This window comes from Phyllostomus discolor, chromosome 5 (assembly GCF_004126475.2).
Source record: "Phyllostomus discolor isolate MPI-MPIP mPhyDis1 chromosome 5, mPhyDis1.pri.v3, whole genome shotgun sequence".
Taxonomy (NCBI): Eukaryota; Metazoa; Chordata; class Mammalia; order Chiroptera; family Phyllostomidae; genus Phyllostomus; species Phyllostomus discolor.
Window position 1 is genome coordinate 163,382,278 of NC_040907.2, and position 21,246 is coordinate 163,403,523.

Genomic DNA, 21,246 nt, shown 5'->3' on the forward strand with positions numbered 1-21,246 from the left:
GACCACTTCTGACACATTCAGTCAATCACAGCACCTCCTTTATATACTGCACAAATCTTTTTTTGTTTCAGTTGCATTTTGACTTTTCTTGAAATAATAAAGCATAATATGCCAAAAATGTTGTGTATCTTCTTCCATCTTCCATATCAAAATAGCTGCACATAAATTCACCAATTTTGATAAGTTTCTTAAAAATGCACACTGATATGACAGCTGTCACAATACACAATCTAATAAAATTTTTTGGAATGAAGTTAAAGACAACCAAGCAACTCTAGAGGCATCAAATGGAAACAACATGACGGACTTTTTGGCCAGCCCAGTGGGTTCAGCATACCCAAGGTCGGGCGTGCAGAGCATCCGGTATGAGAGGGCGGGGGGATTCTGAGAGGCCAGAAGGGTAGGCGATGAGCCCAATTAAATAGTAACCTCTGTTACATCTCACCATTAAGTTGCAAGGTGTAGGCTAAAGCTATTTCTTTTAAAATATGAAAGTCCTTTTCAATTCCTTTGTTTCAAGGGGTGTTTTTGCACTATTTGAGTTTTCATGGAAAACACTAAAACAGCTTAGCTAATAATGAATTATAAACTTTGATAAATTAAATTGTATACAACCATTAATGGGGCATATACATGTATTCATTATTTTTGTAGACCTGAAAGAAATTTTACATGTGTTTTCTGTTCTCCATTTCAGAGAAAGATTACGAAGCAGTCCGAAGTATGTGTAAATCAAAGCCCAACTGAGAAGGGAGAGACAAAGAGAACAAAACCTATACTCAGCTGTCCTGTGAGAGCATAGGTGGTTATTAGCTCGTGTTTTGGATGTGAAAAGTTAGCTTATCTCCCATGATCCACAAGCAGGTGCAGCAGTAAAGCTGAGTCATGAAAACTCCAGTTATTTTTAGCATGCCTCTTAATTTTTCTTCCCCTGATTTCTTGTCTTCTGTGCCTGAGTCTTGAAGGGGTTACCACTTGGTCCAGTGACAGGGGGTCTGCGGAGAAAGTGTCAGCAGACACGAAGAAGCAAATCCAGCCCTAAATATATAGATTGTTCACCCGAACTGTCCGGGTAGTACCCATAGATAAATCCAACTATTCTGAGAAAAGAATAATTCCCTGAAACATCTGTTCAGCTAGCTTCTGGCCCTTGTAATCCATTCGAGTAGGCAGCGAGCTCAGATGCTCCAGCGTGACAGGCAGAGGAGGTGGGCGGCGAGGCAAGGCAGCGCGACAGGGACCGAAAGGGGCTGGGGACTGGGATGGCTGTGCCTGTGGCTGCTCTGGAGTAAGGTCTCAGACAGACCCAGAGGGCCCGAGGCCCCGCCTCGCTCCCTGGCTGGGTGTCCTGCACTGAGTGAGCCTGCAGATCAGTTCCACTGCCCCTGGGGGCCGAGCAGGGCACTGTGCGCACTGTCGGTGCCGGTGGGTGCTGGGAGCCCTGACCGGCCTTGGTCTCTCAAACTGTCCTGGACTGCACCTCCACGGCTTAGTGGCCCCTGGTCTCCAAAGCTTTCAAAAGTAAGGGATGGTGTGGAGCTCTGAGATTGCTCTTTTCATGTCTGGAGTTAGTCTTCGGCTATCTTGTTGAGTTGTGTTAAACCTGGAATTTGTACTTACTGATAGTAGCGTTTTCTTTCTGTGCCTGTAGGCCAGGCTTTGATGTCACGGTTGCATCTGCTTGAGCGTTGTTCACGAGAATTATCTGTTACCTGGGTCTGCAGTGCTTCTACTTTCATAACTAAATGTTGCCTTTTACATACATTTCTTCCCTTAGACTTCTGTGAATGTTAAATTGCCGCTTAATGTGATGTCAAGAAATAATTTGGAGGCATCTACTTGTAAAATGACAGAGCCGTTTAATTTTGAGAAAAACGAAAGCAAGCTTCTACCACATGATTCCTCAAGAAGTCCCGGAGGACATTCTAACCACCCAAATTTCAGGCTGAAAAGCCCAGAGAGTGGAAATAAAAAAAGCAATTTTTTGTTTTGTGAGCAAACCAGACAGTATTTGGCTAGTCAGGAAGACAATGCAGCATCCTCAAACCCTCATAGCATCAGCGGGGAGGCGGTCGGATCCGAAGGAGACAGGAAGCCGTTGTCGGCAGGTGAGTTTAAACCATGGGCTTAACACGGCTTGTTTTGATGGCTTCTTTGACTTTTCACAAATATGTATGTATACACACACACATGTATATATATGCCAGTGGGCTATTAACACAATAGCCACGTGGCTACCATGCAGTGTCTGCATTGAAATACTGATTTAGAAGGGAAAACCCGGTACCACCTAGCCACCTTTAGCTGGGTTGATCAGAGGAAGGGTTTCTGGGGAGAGAATGTCTGCAGACGAGATTGTTCCACCGCAGAGAGCTATTTGGTCTGGGAATGTAGGAAGCAAACACTTTTGACTTTTTATGGGTGTTCTAAAGATTGGCCATATTTTAAAAATGTAGTATAGCGGTGGCTTTATGCATGTAATAGCTCACAAAGATATTTCTAAGACATTAACTTGATTCATTTTACTTTAAAAATTGTTCTTTAATCCTAATTCTGAAAACCTTTTTAAGGAGGCTGAACCCTGGTGGAAATTAGCATCTTTGAACCTATATGAGATGCGGCCTTTTAACATTATGGTGACACAGTTCTCAGAGTGTGGCCCTTGGGCTCCTGGGGTTCCCTGACAGGGCAAATCTGTTTCTCTACTAAGGTTAAAAGACTGTCTTCCCTTTTGTAATGGTTGTGCTGACTTTACACTGATGTGCAAAAACAAAGGTGGGTAAACTGTTGGCATTTGATTAGCTCAACTTTAGGCAGAGACACCAGCCTGGGCTAGTGCTCATTGAGTTTTCCATGGCCATCCACTTGTAATTAAGACAAAACCAGGGATGACAGTTTTACTTACAAATGTCCTTGATGAAGCAGGATGAATTGTTAATGACTCTTGACCTTGTCTACAGGTATTTTTTAGTATTTTGTGGGACAGACTGGGTGTTATCCCTCTCACTCTTGTTGCATATTGAGTGTGGAAAGCACGTGTGTGATTGAATAGTGGGGTGAATGAAAACCTTTTTGGAGGGAATGTCATTTTTACTTGAAAAGAATGACAAACTGATTATTCAGACTTAGATATCTCGCATTTTCTCAAAAATGAACTGAGCCTGTCACTTCAAGGAAAAGAGCTGATCATATTTTGTTGCTCAAGCTAAAATTCAAGTTTTCAAGCAAAAGTGAAAATTGTAGGAAAGCTGTATCTATCCCTCTGAGCTTGACAGCCTCCTAGTACTTAAAAGACTTTTTTGGTGAGAGGTGTGGTGGCATCAACACTTTTTTTGATATGGTGTAATGAAATATGTCCGCTTTTGAAAGATCTGTGGAACTCAAGAGTTTTTCAGTCTTTCCCGAATGCCCAGTGCTGCATGATGTTGCTTTGCCGTGCATGGGCACAGTGCTTTCGAAGTGGGAGATACATCAGTGGATTCTAATGCAAGTGTGAAATGTTTATTGATGTGATTTTAGATGCCACATCTCAACTAACCCTTAAAATGCCTCTTGAGTTTCGGTGTGAAATTAAAAGAAAATATTCACAGTCATCTAAGAAGACCGTTAAATACTTATTTTTTGCGACCACGTATCTGTGTGAGGCCCGAGTTTCTTCAGGTACTTCAGTCCAAGCAGCACGTTCCAGCAGGTGACTGGGAAGGCAGATAGGCAGATCCAGCTGTCGTTGATTAAGCCAGAGAGATGAGCAAAAATGTAAAAAGCAGGCGCCACTCTTCCTACAGTGTTTCTCCCTTTGGAAAATAAAGTTTTTGTTTTTTTTTTTTTCTAAAAAACTATGTCAACCTTTAATGCATTTGTAATTTTTAAAGTAAATAATTTTAAGTTCTTAGTTGAAATTTCTAATTCTTAGTCTTATAGAGAATATATATTGATAAAATAAACCCTGTAAACAAAAACTCTTTGTGGTCCTTAGTGATTTCTAAGAATGTAAATGTGTTCTGAGTCCAAGAAGTCTGAGAATCACTCCCTTAGCAAATGGAGAAAAGTTCACAATGAGAGGAGGAGTAGTCAAGGAAATTTCAGACAAATATTGATAGTGTAGCTTTAAGACTATTATGGTATAGCTTTATTATTTCAATGTTACCCAATTACGGTATTTTACATTATTGGGAATAAATTAATATTCAGCTTTTATCAGTTTTTATATTTTTCCTCCCCAGGAAAGTCAGTGTCACCATTAAATGTTGGGAATAATTCACCACCCAAAGAAGCAAATAGTGTAAGTTATGTTTTTTTTTCTATTTGGTGTTTTTGTTGGGTGACAGATTCTAAACATGTTTATGTTATTACATTAATAAAGAATTATTCAATATTCAGGAATTATTTAAGGTCTAACTTCCTTTTCTTGAACCTAGTACTTTGTAAAAAAAAAAATCACCTTTTCTTTTTCAGTAATTGTAGATTGATGTGTAATTACAAGAAATAATGGAGGTCCTGTGTAGCCTTCACCCGGTCTCTCCCTAGGGTAGCAGGCTGCAGAACTGTAGTATAATGTACCCCAGCTGGAACATCGACATCGATACTCAAAACACAGAGCATTGCCATTACTGTGAGGAGCCCCCGGGTGCCTTTTTTTTATGGCCATACTTCCTTCCTTCCTTCACGCCGGCAGCCAGTAATCTATCTAACCCACATTTCCAAAATGTTGTCATTTCTAGGATGTTATATAAATGGAATCAGTTGGGGATTGGATGTTTTCACTCAGTGTACAATTCTGTGGGGATTCGTCTAGGTTGTTGGCAATATTGGTAGTTTGATTCTTTTTATTGATGAGTTATAATCCATGGCGTGTTCAACCATTCTTGCATCGAACTACATACATCTGAATTGTTTCCAGTTTTGCGATAATGCAACCAAAACTGCTGTTTGTGTGCAGGGTTTTATGTGAGCATAAGGATTTTTTTCGCTAGGATAAATTCCCAGGAGTGCAATTTCTGGGAAATATAGTAGTTGCGTAGTTGGTTTTTCAAGAAGCTGCCTACTCCCTTACATTCCCACTGAGGATGTGTGAGTGGTCTTAGTTTTTCTGCATCTATCCTCTTCAACAGCATTTGCTGGTATCAGTATTTTTAGTTTCTCCATTCTCACAGGTGTGTGGTAATAGCTCATTGTGGTTTTAATTTGTGTCTCCCCAATGGCTAATGATAAACATCCTTCCGTGTGCTTTTTTGCCATCTGGGTGTCCGTTTTGGTGAAATGTTTCTTCATGTCTTTTGTCCATTTTCTTATTTGTATTGTTTACTTTTTTACTGCTGAGGTTTGAACATTATTTATATAGTCCAGATTGTAGTTCTTTGTTAAATACATGATTCAGAAATATTTTCTCCAAGTCTGTGTCTTGTCTTCTCATTCTCGTACCGAAGTGTTTAGCACAGCAGGGCTGTTTCATTTCAGTGAAGTCCCGGTCAGTGCTTCCAGAGATGGGTTGCGCTTCTGGAGTCATTTTGGGGTCAGGTCCAAGAATTCTACTTTAGCTGCAGAAAAAAATTGAGGTTTCTTCCAAAAGGTTTTATTTAAGTTTTGCATTGAAGTTTGTGGCCCACTTTGAGTTAATCTTAACTACTTAGGTTGAGGTTGACTTATCTATTTATTCGTTCATTCATTCACTTAGACTAGGAATGTCCAGCTGCTTCAGCAGCATTTGTTGAAAATACTCCATCTTCCACTGCATTGCGTTTGCACTTCTCAAAAAGTAGTTGGTTGTGTTTGTGTAGGCCTCTTCTGGATTCTCTGTCCTTTTCTGTTGCTTTAGGGGTCTATTCCTCCACAAGACCAAGTGGTACTGGAGCTACGTACGTAGTAAGTCTTGAAGTTGGGTAGAGTTGTTCTTCCCAGTTTATTTTGATTTTTTTTTTTCAAATTGTCTTGGCCAGTCTATTTCTTTTGCCTACTGGTACACATTTTTAGAATAATCTTGTCTAGGTCTACAAAATATCTTGCTGAGATTTTGCTAGAAATTGTTTTAAACATATATCAATTTGAAGATTATTTATATCTTTACTCTGTGGAATCTTATAATCCATGGAGACAAATCTGTCTCTCCATTTATTTAGATTTCCTTTCACTTTGCAGTTTTCAGCCTATAAGTCCTGTACATGAATCTTTTGTCCCAATAGTTCTTCCTTTGTCATTCCCTTTACATTTAGAGAAATTCCTTTAACCATTCTTTTAGGATAGATCTGCTGGGTGACAAAAATCTCTTTGTTTTATTTGAGAATGTCTTGATTTTCTCTTTATTTTTTGAAATAAATTTTCCTGGATAAGTTTCTTAGTTAACAGTTCCTCGCTTTCAGCACTTAAAAACTGTCGTGCCACTTCCTTCCGTGGTGTCTGATGAAAAATCTGTTCTCCATGGAATTGTTCTTCCCCTCTATGTAAGATGTCATTTCTCTCTCTGTCTGCATTTAAGCTTTTTTGCTGTCTTTAGCTTTAAGAAATTAGACTAAGGTGTGTCTTGGTGTGTAGCTCTTTGAGTTTATTCTCTTTGAGGTTTGCTCATCTTAAATTTGTAGATTTACCCAAATGTTGGAAGCTTTGGTCATTATTTGAGTACTTCTTTAGCCCTGCCTTCTTTCTCTGTTTCTTCTGAGCCTCTTTGAAGACTCGAATGTTAGACTTTTTCTTACAGTCACATAGGGCCCTAAGGCTCTACTCATTCATATTTTCCCCGCTCTCTTTGCTTCCCCTTGTTCAGATTAGGCAAGTTTTATAGTTTGATCTTCAGGTTCACCATTTCATCCCTCTTTTCCCTCCATTCTGTTGTTGAGTCCCCTGATGTGTTTCTGCTGTTGTACTTTTCAGTTTTAAAACTTTCATTTGGTTCTTCCTTATATGCAATATTTCTTTGCTGAGACTCACTGATCCTTTGTTTCAAGCATGTTCATAATTGCTTGTTGAAGTATTGATGGCTGCTCTAAAATTTTTGTTGGATAAATTTAACATCTGTCATCTTGATGTTAGCATCTTTTCACTTTTTTATTCACTTACGATTTTCCTGGGTTTTAGTAGACAGGTTTTTCTATTGAAACTGAGACATTTTGGGTATTATGTTATGAAACTCTATATGTTATTTAAATTTCTTTTTTAGCCAACTTCCCCTGACACTGCTCCATCAGGAGAGGGGTGCTGCCAGGTGGGAGTGGGTGTCCAGGCTCCCTCTCAGCCTCTGTTGGCACCAAGGGGGTGTGCTCACCCATCCACTGTGGGGTGAGGGTGGGGTAACGTGGGGCGAGAGTTGGCTGGCTAGAGGGAGGTGTGGAGGTGGGAGGGTTTGGAGGCACTCAGTACTGTTGAAGGGTGGTAGAAATGTCCTAACCATCCCCTAAGTGTCCTCTAACACCACCCAGTGGTGGTGGCTTGGGGGTGTGGGGGTGACACTCGTTACTGCCACATGGAGGTCCGGGCTCCCATGTGACCTCCTGTGGGAAACCCTGCAGGGATGAAGCGTGGGCTTCCTACTCCGTTGGCCTTCTCTGGTACCTCCCTGGTGGGAGGGTGGGCAGCTCCTTATAGCCTGGTAAAATAGAGAGTCTCAGCTGCCTGCTCTACCTTTGCTGGTGGAAGTGGGGCCACGGTTTTTCCTGCGGTGTTGGTCTAGAGAACCGTAGTTACTGATAAAAGTTTTCCGTCTCACTGGGCAGCCCATTTCCTGGTCTTTTGCCTAGCGAGAGTGAGCTTTTGGTTGGGGCTCTTATGTCTTAACCTTGTGATGTTTCTGGGTTGCTGACTTTCCCATAAGTCTGGGGCACAGGAGGCGAAAAGAGAACTCGGGAACCCATCGCCATGTTCTTCTGTGGTCCCAGGGTTCCTAGCCTGTCCACTGCCTTTCAGAGTCGGCATATGTTTGTTTTATTCATGAGTCCAGGGTTTTCCATCGTATTTAGTGGGAAGAAGAGGGAAATGTAGACCTTCATCTTCCCAGAAGAGGAAATTCCAAAGCTAGTGTTTTTTAAAATGGTATTACCAAGTTTTAATATTGCTATTCTCTTTTCTTAATAGAAGCCTAGCAATAGTGTGTCTCCTGCAAAGTCAAAAAAAATACACAAGTTGGGTCCGAATTCCCTGTCCATAAATAATCCAGCACTCTTCAACTCCTTAGGACCTCCTTTTCGGTCGACCACTTGCCATCGCTGTGGCCTGTTTGGTAAGCACGTCGCTCTCAGTTGTGTTAATCCTTCCTCTGCACATTCGAAAAACACTTTACAGGACATTTACACTATATTAAGTATAAACGGAATAGTATGGTGTGTATACATCATGTACCCAGCTATCAGCATACTGCCATTTGTTCGTCTCTCCTTTCCCGCTCTTACTGCTGCTTTACCTATTTTTTATAGCTTTTTGAGATAAACCTTCCACGCATTGAAATGTAGAAACTCACACCCGTATTGAGATATAGAATGTTTCCCTCCTTTCAGAAAGTTTCCTCATGCCCCTTTTCACTCAGCTCGCTCCCCAGAGGTAACCACTGTTTTGCTTTGTTTTTTTCTTTTATCATACATTATTTCGCCAGAATGTCATATAAATGGAATCATACAGTATGGACTCTTTTGTATAAAGCTTTTTTCATTTAGAATGATATTTTTGAAATTCATCCATGCTGTTAGATGTACATTAATAATTTTTGTTTGTCTCAAAGCAGTATTCCATTGTACGATTATACCATGATCTGTTGTGGTTTTGTTTGCTTGCTTGCTTGTTTTTTTTTGAGAGAGAGAGAAACTTTGATTTGTTGTTCCACTTATTTATGCATTCATTGGTTGTTTCTTGTATGCGCCTGACCGGAGATCGAACCTGCAGCTTTGGCATATTGGGACAACACTCGAGCCATCTGTACTAGCTGGCCCGAGCTACCACAATTTGTTTATTGTCCTTTTGTTGGAACCTTTCGCTGTGTCTGTTTTTTGACTGTTACAGATAGAGCTCTGTGCATATTTTTGCACGAGTTTCATTTCTCTTGGGTACATATCTAGGAGGTGAATTGATGAGCCAAAAGGGTAGGTATATATATATGTTTAGCTTTGTAAGAAATAAGAAACAATCAAACCATTTTCGAAAGCAGTCTCATTTTACATTTCCATCGGTAATGTAAAATGCATTCGGTTCCTTCACATCTTTGTCTACATTAGGGGTTTTCAGTCTTTTTAATTTTAGCCCTTCTTGTGGGCGTGCAGTGGAGTCCCCTTGTGGCTTTAATTTGCATCTCCTTCATACTCAATGATCTAGGGCAGTCTTTCGTGTGCTTGCTGGCTGTTTGGATATTAGTGCCTCTTTTTCAGCCCTATTTCTTTTTAAGAGTGGAGGCATTTGAGGCCAGCTTGGTTTTGTTGTGGGGTTTTTTTTTTTTTTTTAGATAATTTGCTATTTTTCAGCATGAATACTGATAGGATTTTTAAAGATACTTTATCTCAACAGCTTCCTGGGTTTTTCTAGTTGTGATTCTGTTCATTGTTTTTTTTATATTTTTTTCATGGCACAGGGTAAGCCATGTCAGAGTCTGCCCGCACAAGCCTGTGTTCACTGCCGCAGATTTTCTGTCTCCTTCGGCTGTTCCTCTCATAGCGTGTGCTCTGGGCTCTGCGTCAGTCATGTGTGCAGTCTGCCCTCCCTCGCGTTTCCATCTGCGTTTTGGGACAGCTTTGAAAGTTTAACTGTAACAATTATAAACAGCATCAGCCTCTTCAAGTATCCTTGATGTGATTGTAGAATGCTATTTGATATGTCTGGTCTTTGAAAACGTCCTACTCTGGCAGCAGATACTTGGAATAAAATGTTACACGGGCTGTGTTCCGTAGGGTCGCTGAGGTGTTCCCAATGCAAGCAGACGTACTATTGTTCCGTAGCGTGCCAGAGGAGAGACTGGCCAGCACACAGCATCGTGTGCAAACCTGTGCAGCACAAGTAAGTGTGTGTGTTTTTATTCGCTAGAGAATATTTAAACATTTATGGTAGTATAGAGATTAAATCAAGTAAGCAGGCCATGACTCTGTAGAAGTTACTACTTCGTACTTATTTATTGAGGTATAACATGAAGTGTGCAAATCTGAAGTGATCAACAGCTCTACAAACTTAAAAGTTTTCATGAATACAATTTTATTAGGTTGCACATATTGAGAGTTAAAACCTTAAGTGACTTTTTAAATGATTGGAGCTTTAAAAAGCCCTTTTAATTATATATGCCTAACTAAAGCTTACTAAGGTGTAGAACTCTCACAGTGCTTCTTGGATTATGATTTTGAAATACATATATCTTACTTGTGTGCTATTTACCAGTTTACCAGACAGTTCCACATTTATAGCCTCCTTTGATCCTCAAAACTACCGCTAGGTGAGGGAGGGGTACCTCCGTTAGAGAAGAAAACCGAGGCTCGGAGACTGGGGCCCTCTCCCTGCCCAGAGCAGCTTTCGGAAGGAGCGCTCCTGTGCGCAGGGCGGGCCGTCCTGTAGACGGTGCTGGGTTATTTCATGTTGCATTAGGGCGATTCTGTCTGGAAGAAGCTGTTTTTCTGGATGTTGTTGGTTGAGAATTGAATTTAACATAATTGTGGCCCTTACTCTTGATTGGCTCTGTACTATAAACATTATAATCAATTGCTTTATTTCAGTTTCCACAAATTTAAAGATAAATCACCTTTTGAAACAAAGAACATGGAAGTGAAAAATGAGGTATGATACAGACTTATTTCTACATTTCACCAGTGTTTATGTAAGAACAAAGGTGTCTTGCCGAGTAAATCCATACACCCTAGCGATTGGTTTGGTGACCGCTGGGGTCACTGAGAAGGGGTCACGCACAGCCTTCTTCTCAGCGTGAAACCGCAGGGACTGGAGAGAGTCCTGTCCTGGCCGCCCTGCATTGCACGTGCTCCGGCCTCGTGCACCGGGTTCTAATGGGGCCCCGTTCTCTGGTGGGCGTGTTTTCTGTTAACTGTGTGCTCCTGTTTAGACAGCTGTGTGGGCTAAATCATTCGTAATCTGAAGACTGTTGGTTATGTCTGGCTCATTTATAGATCACTTGTAGCCTTGTCTGGCTGGTACTTTAAAAAAAGCTGTCTGTGCACGTCTCAGGGGTTCCTGGGAGTTTTATTCTGTGCAAGGGGGTGGGAGTGGGTATTACTCCATGGCAGGATGGCCGCTCCCCTGTCCTTAGGGCCAAGTCCTCTGAGTGAGGGGCCGGAAAGGCAGTCTCCAACCAGGGACTGCCATGCTGAAATGTAATGATCCATGAATTCTCAGTCCCTGTCAGAAACACATGTATAGTCTGCCTCGAATAGTTATTCCTCCAAAAATGTTACCAAGTGCAAACTTAAAGCACCCCACCCCTTTTAAGAAACTCAACATTCTCTTCATCGTCATGGCATGATTCGTGGGTCATCCCAGCGCTCTGCACATGGCCTGTGAACAGTGAGTTTTAGGGACTCCTGAAGGTGTGTGCTGTTCTCTTATTCAGGCCTAAGAGCCAGGCCACTTTGACCTTGATTCCAGTAGATAATGGGCACAGTCTCACTGAAACATGTGCTTGCATGTAACTCATTTGTGTGTTTTTTTTGTTAAACCAGAGTAACTATCCACTTGGAGTTACTAAAGAAATAGCCATTTGTGCTGATAAAATAATGTTTTCTGATTTGAGAAGTCTACAACTCAGGAAAACCATGGAAATAAAGGTATTTATTGTTTAATTTTCATAGGCAGAGATCCAAAGAACTATAGATTTTATTTCCTTTTCTATTTTGAATGCATAAGGTAGCTACAAAATATCATCTGATGAAATTGATAAAAATTGCAAAAACTGTCTGCAACACTTCCTGTATCTTAATCATAAAGCGTTAATAAATTCACATTTGCTTGTGTTCCCAGTGAATTACGGCGTCTTTTCTGTTTTTGAAAGGGTACAGTTACTGAATTCAAACACCCAGGTGACTTTTATGTGCAGTTGTATTCTTCCGAAGTTTTAGAGTACATGAACCGACTCTCTGCGAGCCTAAAGGAAACATATGCAAACACAGTGCACGAGGACGACTATATTCCTGTTAAGGGGGAAGTGTGCGTTGCCAAGTACACTGTTGACCAGGTAACCTCTGCTGAGATGAATTATTTAATAAGATGTTTTACTTTCCTTCGGTTCTGTCAACCTGACACCAGAGCTTTTAATGATGCAGGAGATGGCTTCAAGGCGAGGCTGGGCAGACCTCTGTTTTTCTTCCTCTGGCCGCATTCCAGGCTCTGTGGGGTTACTTCCTCCCTGGGCTGCTCTCCCCATCCAGCCCTGTTTATAGGCTGCTCGAGAGCTGGTTGCAGACGGATTGCTAGTCTCAGAGCTTGTGCTTAATTGTGTCGCTGCGCCAGCAGTGTGTCATCGAGTCTGCTGGGTTAGAATAGCTTGGCAATATTTATGGATGTTAAAGTGGCCTAATTAGACAGTTTTAGCTGTTTCTTAGCAAGATTATTAGAAATTATGTTAACTTGTTCATTGAACTCCCTAATATGGAATATCAGAGTAACCAGGCTATTGCCTTTCCTTTGCATGCTCTGTGTATTGGTTGAGGATTTTTAAACCTAAGATTGTGGAATGCTGTTTTGAAGTAGAGTACCATTTTTATTTTATTTCAGACCTGGAACAGAGTAATAATACAAGCCGTCGATGTAGTAGAGAAGAAGGCACAAGTCTTATATATTGATTATGGAAATGAAGAAATAATTCCAATAAACAGAATTCAGCAACTAAACAAAAACATTGATTTGTTTCCTCCTTGTGTGAGTCTCTTTTACTTTGTAAATTCCTAATAGGATCCCAAAGGAGCTGTTTTTAATGTTTTGATGAACATAGTATTTGCTTGTTTGCTCCTGCCATTAGTACCTGTTGGCATAGACTTTTATACATAAACACTCATTGGTTTTCGTGGCTACTTTAATTACTACCTCAGGTGAGGAACTATTAGCATTTTTAGGCACATTTTATCAATCTACTCTTTAAAAATAAGTATTTTTCTGTTTATTACACTGATTGAAAGTGACCTGAATTGATGCATAATTGAGGGATAATTATTATCCTTTTATCAACTTCTCAAGCTTCAAGTTCCAGAAGTCAAAGCATTTTGAAGAGAGTACCCAAACAGAAAAATAATTACACATAAAATTGTTTATTTGGTTACTACTTTTGAAGAGTTTTGATAATTTTTCTGCAGGAAGCACATTCTCTTATAAAATCATCACATAATTAATTAGAAAATGTCATTTTCAAAAACTGATTTTTTTTAGTAACTTGTGCAAAATTTTTCAGGCCATAAAATGCTTTGTGGCTGGTGTGGTCCCAGCGGAGGGGAATTGGAGCAATGACTGTATCAAAACTATTAAGTCACTGCTGATGGAGCAGTGCTGCTCTGTGAAAATCGCTGACATCCTGAAAGAAGAAGTGGCTACATTTGCCGTGGATGTCTTGCTGCCCGGTTCCGGTGAGATCTGCCTCTTTCTTTTTAAAGGGAGGGAGTGCTAAATACGTTCTTTAGTATCTTCCTGTTGTTCAGAGAAGGCATAGAAACATGAAGTGAGGCCAAGTGAGCCGGGCTCGGGCGTCATTCAGGCTGTGACTGAAGACACGGCCTTGGCCCTGCTCTTGCAGTTGGCAGTTTGTCACAGACATGGCACGGATTCACAGAACTGAGTGGATTCAAGGGCTAGGTCTAGACTTCATATGGGATAACCGTATTATCCTTTTAATATAGCCATAATATAATATCTACTCCTGATTCCCACTCCTTATATTGAGGAACTCAGAAATCTTGCCATGAATTCATTCATTCTTGTCACCATTGCTTTTTCTTGGAACAACCTTCTCGGAACTGTATTTCGTTAGTATCCAGACTGTAAGTACACAGTGTTCGGGTTGTGGAAGCGGAAGCACTTCGGGATCCTGCTCTGCCACTCCGGCTGTGTGTCGGGTTGAAAGGGGCCTTCTTCCTGGGGTGCCTGTGGTTGCTGCTCAGTCTCCAGGGTCTCACTCTGCTACTTTTAGGGGCTCACGGTCGGTTAGTAACTTCACAGAAAATGCAGTTAATCCTGTTGTGAAATTAAGTATAAAAATCTGTGTTTTGTTTCATTGCTGCGTACGTCTGTTGTGACCTCAGAGAAGCGGAAGTGCCGGCTGACCCTTGTTGCAGCCGTACTTCGTGTCTGAGCAGTAGCAGTCTTGTGTGTTCAAGCCATTGTTTCCCCCATCAGCGTCGTCTTCCTGAGCACGCCAGTGTGGAGGTGCTAACTCTTTCTTGGCAATCACAATTTTGAAGTGGTATCTTTTCATTAAATTTTCTTTCAAGTGATGATGAGAATTTTGCCTCAATTTTTAAAGCCGAGCATCACTAAAACATATTTTTGTATGTGGAAACTGAACTAGTAAGCAATATGCTAGGGTTTTAATAGCTATAATCTCTAAATCATGTAATTATGACTCATTTTTATTTATTCTTTCCTTAATATTTAGTATATATCTCAGTGTAGATCTGTTTTCTTAATCACTTGTAGGAAAACTCTTAGACCATGTGCTTGTGGAAATGGGATATGGCTTAATACCTGAGGGACAGAGTCCTGAGAAGCCAAGTGCAGCTCAGAGTGAGTATACACATTAGTAGTGGACGGCGTCGTAACTTAGTTATCAAAGAGTGTCTTCTCTGCTAGACAGAAAAACGTAGAAAAATGTAATCTGTCAGTGTCAGATTAATGGAAATGCTAATCATTCTATAAACTTTATTCATGAAAGGTGGCATTTTGTATTTAGTAGGTACCTTATTTCTATTTTCAGTCTCCCCTGCCTAATTCTTCCCTATCTTTCAGATTAATCCTTGACATGGTAATTATCAGAGGTTAACAAAGTACTAAATATCTAGTAACGCTTTGGGTTGAGGGATTTTTAACTAACATTTCCTTAATTTAATTTGTTTTTCTTCCTTATTTGGGTGTTCCAGCAATGGTAAACAGGGCTGTAACATCCTGTTGTAGTAGGATGGTGTTTCTCTTTAAGTTTTTATTTGCATGTGTTCCCTTTTCATTTGGTTGAATGAGAACCCAGAAGTTTTGCTCTGATCACTTCGTTTTCTCATTGCCTGGTCTGCTGTGTCCTTTCCTGGAGTCTCCTTCTCCTTTACTTTGCTCGTTTACCAGGTCCCGTTGTGTGCTGCTTAACGACGGGGGTGTTCTGAGAAATGTGTCGTCAGGTGATGTTGTCCTTGTGCAGGCATGGTGCAGTGCACTTACGCACACTGAGCTGGTGTAGCCTGTGCTGCCCTAGTATGTGCTGTGCCAGCACCTCGTAGGTTTGTTTCCGGCAGCGCCACCACAGACTCGGGAGCAGTGCCTCACGCTGCAGTGTCACAATGTCACAGGGATTTTTCAGCTTCATGATAATCTCGCAGGACCACTGCTGTACCTGCGCCTGTCGTTGACTGAAACATCATTGTGAAGCACACAGCTCACCTGAATTATTTTTTAAATATATTTTATTGATTATGCTCTTATAGCTGTCCCAGTTTTCCCCTTTGCCCTCCTCCACCTGGTACCCCCATGCCCTCCAGCAACGCCCCCCCCTTAGTTCATGTCCATGGGTCATGCATGTAAGTGCTAGCATGACTATGCTTTCTGTGAAGACCTGCTTCCTTGTCTCTGCCCATTCCTCCAGAGCTGATCTCCAGAGTAACGATTCTGTGATTGGGCTCATCGGTCACTTAAACAAACTTAATTTGCCCGTTAGTCTGTCTTCTCCTTCACCTCCCATCTCTTGCTCTGATTGGTTGTGAAGTCTTTATTGATTCTTCATCACAAGCGTCCTTTTTATATGTATTTTTTCTTTCTTTTCCTATTACTACTTTTTTTTTTAGTTCAGGAATCCTTAACATTCCAGACAATTGCAACAACCCTTTGATTTTTATTTTTTTGTCTCCTGTCTGTATTCTTACATTACTATCTACATGACATCCCTAAGACACAAATCTTGGTGTGACAACTCCGCTGAAGAGCTTTCAGTAGTTCTTTTCCATCCAGTGGAAAAAAAACAAACACTCTGTGGTCTGATAGCAGTCATGGTCGAAACCAGAAGTGTTGGTGGTATCTTGGGGAGACTGTGGAGTGAGGAAGAACAGTGAGGGTCCTGTGATGTTACGTGAGAAGCTGTGATGGGCAGGGTGGGAAGAGCATGGGGGAACTGTTGCCAGAGCATCAGCAGAGCGAAGGCTTCTGGGAGGCAGTCGTCAGTAACGGTGCAGAGGTATCGGCGGAAGGAACAGAAATCACTGAGCAATACCTGCTTCACTACTGCGCTGTGGAGGTGTGCGGTGCTGTCACAGACACAGCGTGAATACGGACGTGCGGGTGCAGGGGGCTGCCGGGGAAAGGCTCCTGATCCAGACTTGGAGAGGAACCTTTCAGAGTGACACCACACTGAGCAGGGAATTATCAGGCTGCTGGCGGCTGGGAGTGCTTTGGCAAGGGGGCGGGGAGAGAACAGCTGGAAAATTGGATTAATGAAGCCAAAATGATTTATTTTTCTGTTTTCTGATGAGGTGAGCCTGAAGATGTTGGAAAAATGACAGCTGAAAACAAAATTGTTGTAGACAGAAGAGACTTAATCCCCAAAGTGTTAACTTTGAATGTAGGTGATGAGTTCTGTGGTGTGGTTTCCCACATTCAGACTCCAGAAGACTTCTTTTGTCAGAAACTACAAAGTGGCTGTAAGTAAATTTTCTCAATGTGTGCTCTCAAGATAACATGCTTCAAGAGATTCAACGTGCAAAGATGAGGATGTTGTGTAGGTGTGTGTTTCTCTCGTGTAAGAAGTGGTCTGTGTCTGCAGATAAGCTCGCTGAGCTGCAGGCGTCCCTTCGCGAGCACTGCGGCCAGATGTCCCCTCGCTCAGACTTTTACCCGGCCATCGGCGACATCTGCTGCGCCCAGTTCTCAGGTGAGGGAGAAGGTGTTACTCACCGTTAAGTACCTGTGGGTGAGATCGAATCTTCAGTTTGCACAGGATGGCTCTATTTGAAACTGGAGTATTAAAGTGCACCAATTATGTTCTTAAGTATGTCCAGTTAAACTAAATCAAAGTGTGTCAGGGAACAGGGCCCGTGAGTGTGTGGTGAGGCGTGGGTAAAGGAGGTTTTCTTGTCTCTCAGCCCTGCGGTTTTAGGAGACTGGTGCAGATAATTCTGTTACCATCAGTGTGTGAAGGTGGGGTGGGGGAGGGAGCTCGTGTCTTCACCAGCCTTCTTTGGGACGGCCAGAGGGCCTGCCTGGCAGCCCAGGGCTGCCAGGGCACCACCTCGGTGATGGCACAGGCCTGGCCTTGGGTGACTGGGGTCTGTTGTTCTTGGCGGATGGGAGGTCCAGTGGCCTCACGGAAGGGGAGATAGCAGTAGGCCTCCAGGAAGAGGTGGCTCAGTTGGCGGGGTCTGGTCCACTCACTGCCAGGTACTTGAGCGTTAGCTCTGCCTGATGCCTGAGCCGATGTCCATGCAGTGAACAAGGCCTAGTGGGTTGACATGACCAAAACACGTCCTGTGTCGTCATGAGCTGTCTCCTAGGCACACGAGGCATGGAAATAAATAATGACAGCGTACGGCATGAGTAGTCAGTAAGGTAAGAATAAAGGCACTACCGTAGGAGTTGAAGGCTTCCATTAAGCAGAGGTAGCAATGTGAATAAGCTTTAAACTCGATATTATTATTTACAAATGACCATTTCTGAATTTGGGAAGGAAAGTTTTGTTTCCAGCTGCATGGGAAAATCATTTGAGACCGAGTCTCCTTTTTTCAGAGGACGATCAGTGGTACCGTGCCTCCGTTTTGGCCTATGCTTCTGAAGAATCTGTGCTGGTTGGATATGTAGATTACGGAAACTTTGAAATCCTTAGTTTGAAAAGACTGTGTTCCATAACTCCGAAGCTGTTGGAATTGCCCATGCAAGCAATAAAGTGTGTGCTGGCAGGTAGGAGAGTTTCACGATCCCAGTATTCTTAAGCTACTAAAACCTGGAGTGGCAGTATTAGAATTTAAATTAAACTACTGATAAGGTAATGTTCAGACATAACTTAGCTTTGTATAAAAATAATTCTTAATAGAACATTTAAGAAACACTAGCTGTAATAAAACAAAATTTAATGTTATGAAATGGGTTTTGTTTGCCGTTTATGGAGCCTGCGTCATTAATATCGTAGACGCCTATTAACTACATGAAGTAGAAGGAAAGCACTTGTAAAAGCAATAGGAACGTTGCAGCTTGTGCTTAGAAATTGCTATTTGTGTAACTTGTCCCACACGTGGTGGGGGGGGTCTTCCTCCTATGTCAGTAATTGGCCTCTGCAACCTTCATTTAAATGTGCCCTGATTTAACTAGATACTTCCAAGTTTTCGCTATTAACGATGTTCTTTTAACTACATTTTACAACCTACCCAAGATCATTTACTTAAGCTAGGTTGCAAGGTGTAGATATATTGCAAAATTGGTCCTTGGGAGAAATAGAGGTGTCAGTGGATATGCTTCTTTTCATGTTTGTGGTGGTTCTTCCTGAGGGTTTGAACTGGTAGATACATCTGCCAGAAAAGTAGGAGGCGGTCAATTCCTTCACACACTGGTGCACCAGGTAGATACTGAGTTGGCCAAAAAGTTCATTTGTTTTTTTCCTGTAAGATGGCTCTAGTACTACTTAGTTGTCCTTAACTTTATTTGAAACAATTTTGTTAGATTGTATTGTGACAGCTGTCACATCAGTGTGCCTTTTCTAAAAATCTTAACAAAATTGGTGAATTTTTCTGTGGCCATTTTAATACTGCAGATGGAAGAAAATAAGCAACATTGGCATATTATGCTTTATTATTTCAAGAAAGGTAAAAGCAACTGAAATGCAAAAGAAAATATTTGTGCAGCGTATGGAGAAGGTGCTGTGATGAACTGAATGCGTCAAATCTAAGCGGTTTGCAAAGTTTCGTGCTGGAGATTGCTCGCTGGACGATGTTCCACAGTCAGACAGACCAGTTGAAGTTGACAGCGATCAAACTGAGACATTAATTGAGAACAATCAATGTTATACCACCCGGTAGATAACCCACATGCTCAAAATAGCTAAATCATTAGTTATTCATGAAAGTGAAAAATGTGTCTGTGATTTTACAAAAAAAAAAAAACTAAACTTTTTGACCAGCCCAGTATTTCCATATTATTTTACCTTGGCCAATTTTGATAAGCTGAACATGAAATTATTTTAATTTGCTGTATTACCAGTGCAGCCAAATACTTCTTTGTAGGTCACTCGGCTCTTCCGTTCTGTGAACTAGGCAGAAGCCAGGTTCACGGGTTGCTAAGGGCCCGTGCAGGTGTGTCATACCCTGACGTGAGGGACCGCTGCCGCTTCTGGATTGCTTTGTGCTCCTGTTTATGATTTTCTTAACAATGTTATTGAGACTTAATTTACATAGGCCCCAAAATTCACCGTCTGAGGTGTATAATTAAATAATTTTTTAGTACCTTTACCAGGTCATTCAGTTTCACAGCGCTGCTGTCACCCAGGTGAGACCTCTCGTGCCGTTTATCGCCGAGCCCCCTCGCCAGGCTGTCAGTGGTCTGCCCTCCGTCTCCGTGGACTGGCTTTGCTGAACATTTCTTATCAATGGAATTTTTTTTTTACATAGACATATGGAAGCTTTTTACAGGCTTTTTCTGTGTAATTTTGTCTTTCATGTTTAGCAAATCCTTCTGCTCAGATGGAGCTTTTTGGTTCCAATGTTTGTCACAGATTACTTAAGTTTACCTTTGTGGAAATCAGAAATGGAGTTTCTAAATGCGTACTGTAAGAAATATTTTTTAACCTCCTTTAAAAAATCCTTTGTTAGGAGTGAAGCCATCATTAGGAATCTGGACTCCAGAAGCTATTTGTCTGATGAAAAAAGTTGTACAGAACCAAATGATCACGGTGAAAGTGGTGGACAAGTTGGAAAACAGCTCTCTAGTGGAGCTTACAGACAAGTCTGAGACACCTAACGTCAGCGTGGCGCAAGTTCTCACAGACGCGGGCTTTGCCGTCTGGGGAAAGGGGGCAGTGACCGAGAAACCCAGTGACACGAAAGAAGCCAGTGGTGAGTAATGTGCCAGCCAGACAGTGTTGGGGGCCTGTGAGAGGCAACCGGTTGCTGCTTCCCTCCTCTTTTTCTCTCCCTTCTCAATAAATAAAATCTTAGAAAAAATCAATAATTCATCCAAATACACTTAAGAGTATGTTTGGGAACTGAAAATTTGTTGCGAGTTTTATAGGTCACTGGTAACTGAAAATCAGTCACAAATGTGAATGAATTTGAAATGTGAAGTTCACTGAGGGTAGTAATAGTTAATGGAAATACTGGTAAACTTTTTAATAAATTCACTAAGAAAATCATGAAAATTCAGTTCTTCCAAAGCATATTTCTAACGCCATTTGTTTTTATGAAATGTCCATTTATTCTCACAGTTCCCTTGGATGTAGAAGTCAAACTAAATCCACCAGCATGGACATGGGCTGGACTTGCTGTGAACCAGACAGTAGATGTGGTGGTCTGTATGATATACAGTCCTGGAAAGTTCTATTGTCATGTGCTCGAAGAGGACGGTAAGTTAACTCTTGCCTTCGTATATATTTTTTACAAATACACTGGTGTAGATAATAACTCAAGATGAATTTACTGAGGGATATTGTCTTTCCAAGTACTTTCCAAGAAGGGCCAAATGAGAATTTATACATTTAAGAAAGATTTGGCTATATTTAATCCTTTTATCCCATGTTAAGCCCTTCTCTCCTTATAGGTAAACCAGTTTAGATTTTACAGAATGTCTCCTAAGTTCAGTTTTTTCAAAAAAGATTTTTATTTCTATTCAGAGAGAGGGGAAGGGAGGGAGAAAAGGGGGATGGAAACACTAAGGTGTAACAAACATTGACAGGGTGCCTCTTGCGTGGCCCAAACTGGGGACCTGGCCCACAACCTGGGCATGTGCCCTGACTGGGAGTCAAACCCGCAGCCTTTCACTGTGTGGGATGATGCCCAATCCACTGAGCCACGCTGGTCAGGTCTCCTAAATTCAGTTTTGAAAATTAAATTGTTGATTTCATTGAAATACAGCATACATGTAACTAAGTGTACAAATACAAGTGTGACATAAATTACCACAAAACACTTG

At 41.5% G+C, this 21,246-nt stretch overlaps 1 protein-coding gene and 1 pseudogene across 1 annotated transcript in view; one reads left to right on the forward strand and one right to left on the reverse strand.

The window, feature by feature from the left end:
* Positions 1-835: 835 nt before the first annotated feature.
* On the reverse strand, positions 836-1,560 carry LOC114497037 (annotated as a pseudogene).
* Positions 1,559-21,246, forward strand: part of TDRD1 (tudor domain containing 1) — a 33,498-nt gene continuing 13,810 nt past the window's right edge. The window contains exons 1-16 of the mRNA XM_036027528.1: positions 1,559-1,567; positions 1,778-2,108; positions 4,224-4,282; positions 8,062-8,206; positions 9,858-9,963; positions 10,668-10,728; positions 11,622-11,726; positions 11,951-12,133; positions 12,673-12,816; positions 13,343-13,514; positions 14,581-14,667; positions 16,611-16,778; positions 16,901-17,008; positions 17,860-18,030; positions 19,932-20,174; positions 20,543-20,680. Coding sequence (XP_035883421.1) covers positions 1,559-1,567; positions 1,778-2,108; positions 4,224-4,282; positions 8,062-8,206; positions 9,858-9,963; positions 10,668-10,728; positions 11,622-11,726; positions 11,951-12,133; positions 12,673-12,816; positions 13,343-13,514; positions 14,581-14,667; positions 16,611-16,778; positions 16,901-17,008; positions 17,860-18,030; positions 19,932-20,174; positions 20,543-20,680 — 2,230 coding nt within the window. The remainder of the gene's footprint in view (positions 1,568-1,777; positions 2,109-4,223; positions 4,283-8,061; positions 8,207-9,857; positions 9,964-10,667; positions 10,729-11,621; positions 11,727-11,950; positions 12,134-12,672; positions 12,817-13,342; positions 13,515-14,580; positions 14,668-16,610; positions 16,779-16,900; positions 17,009-17,859; positions 18,031-19,931; positions 20,175-20,542; positions 20,681-21,246) is intronic.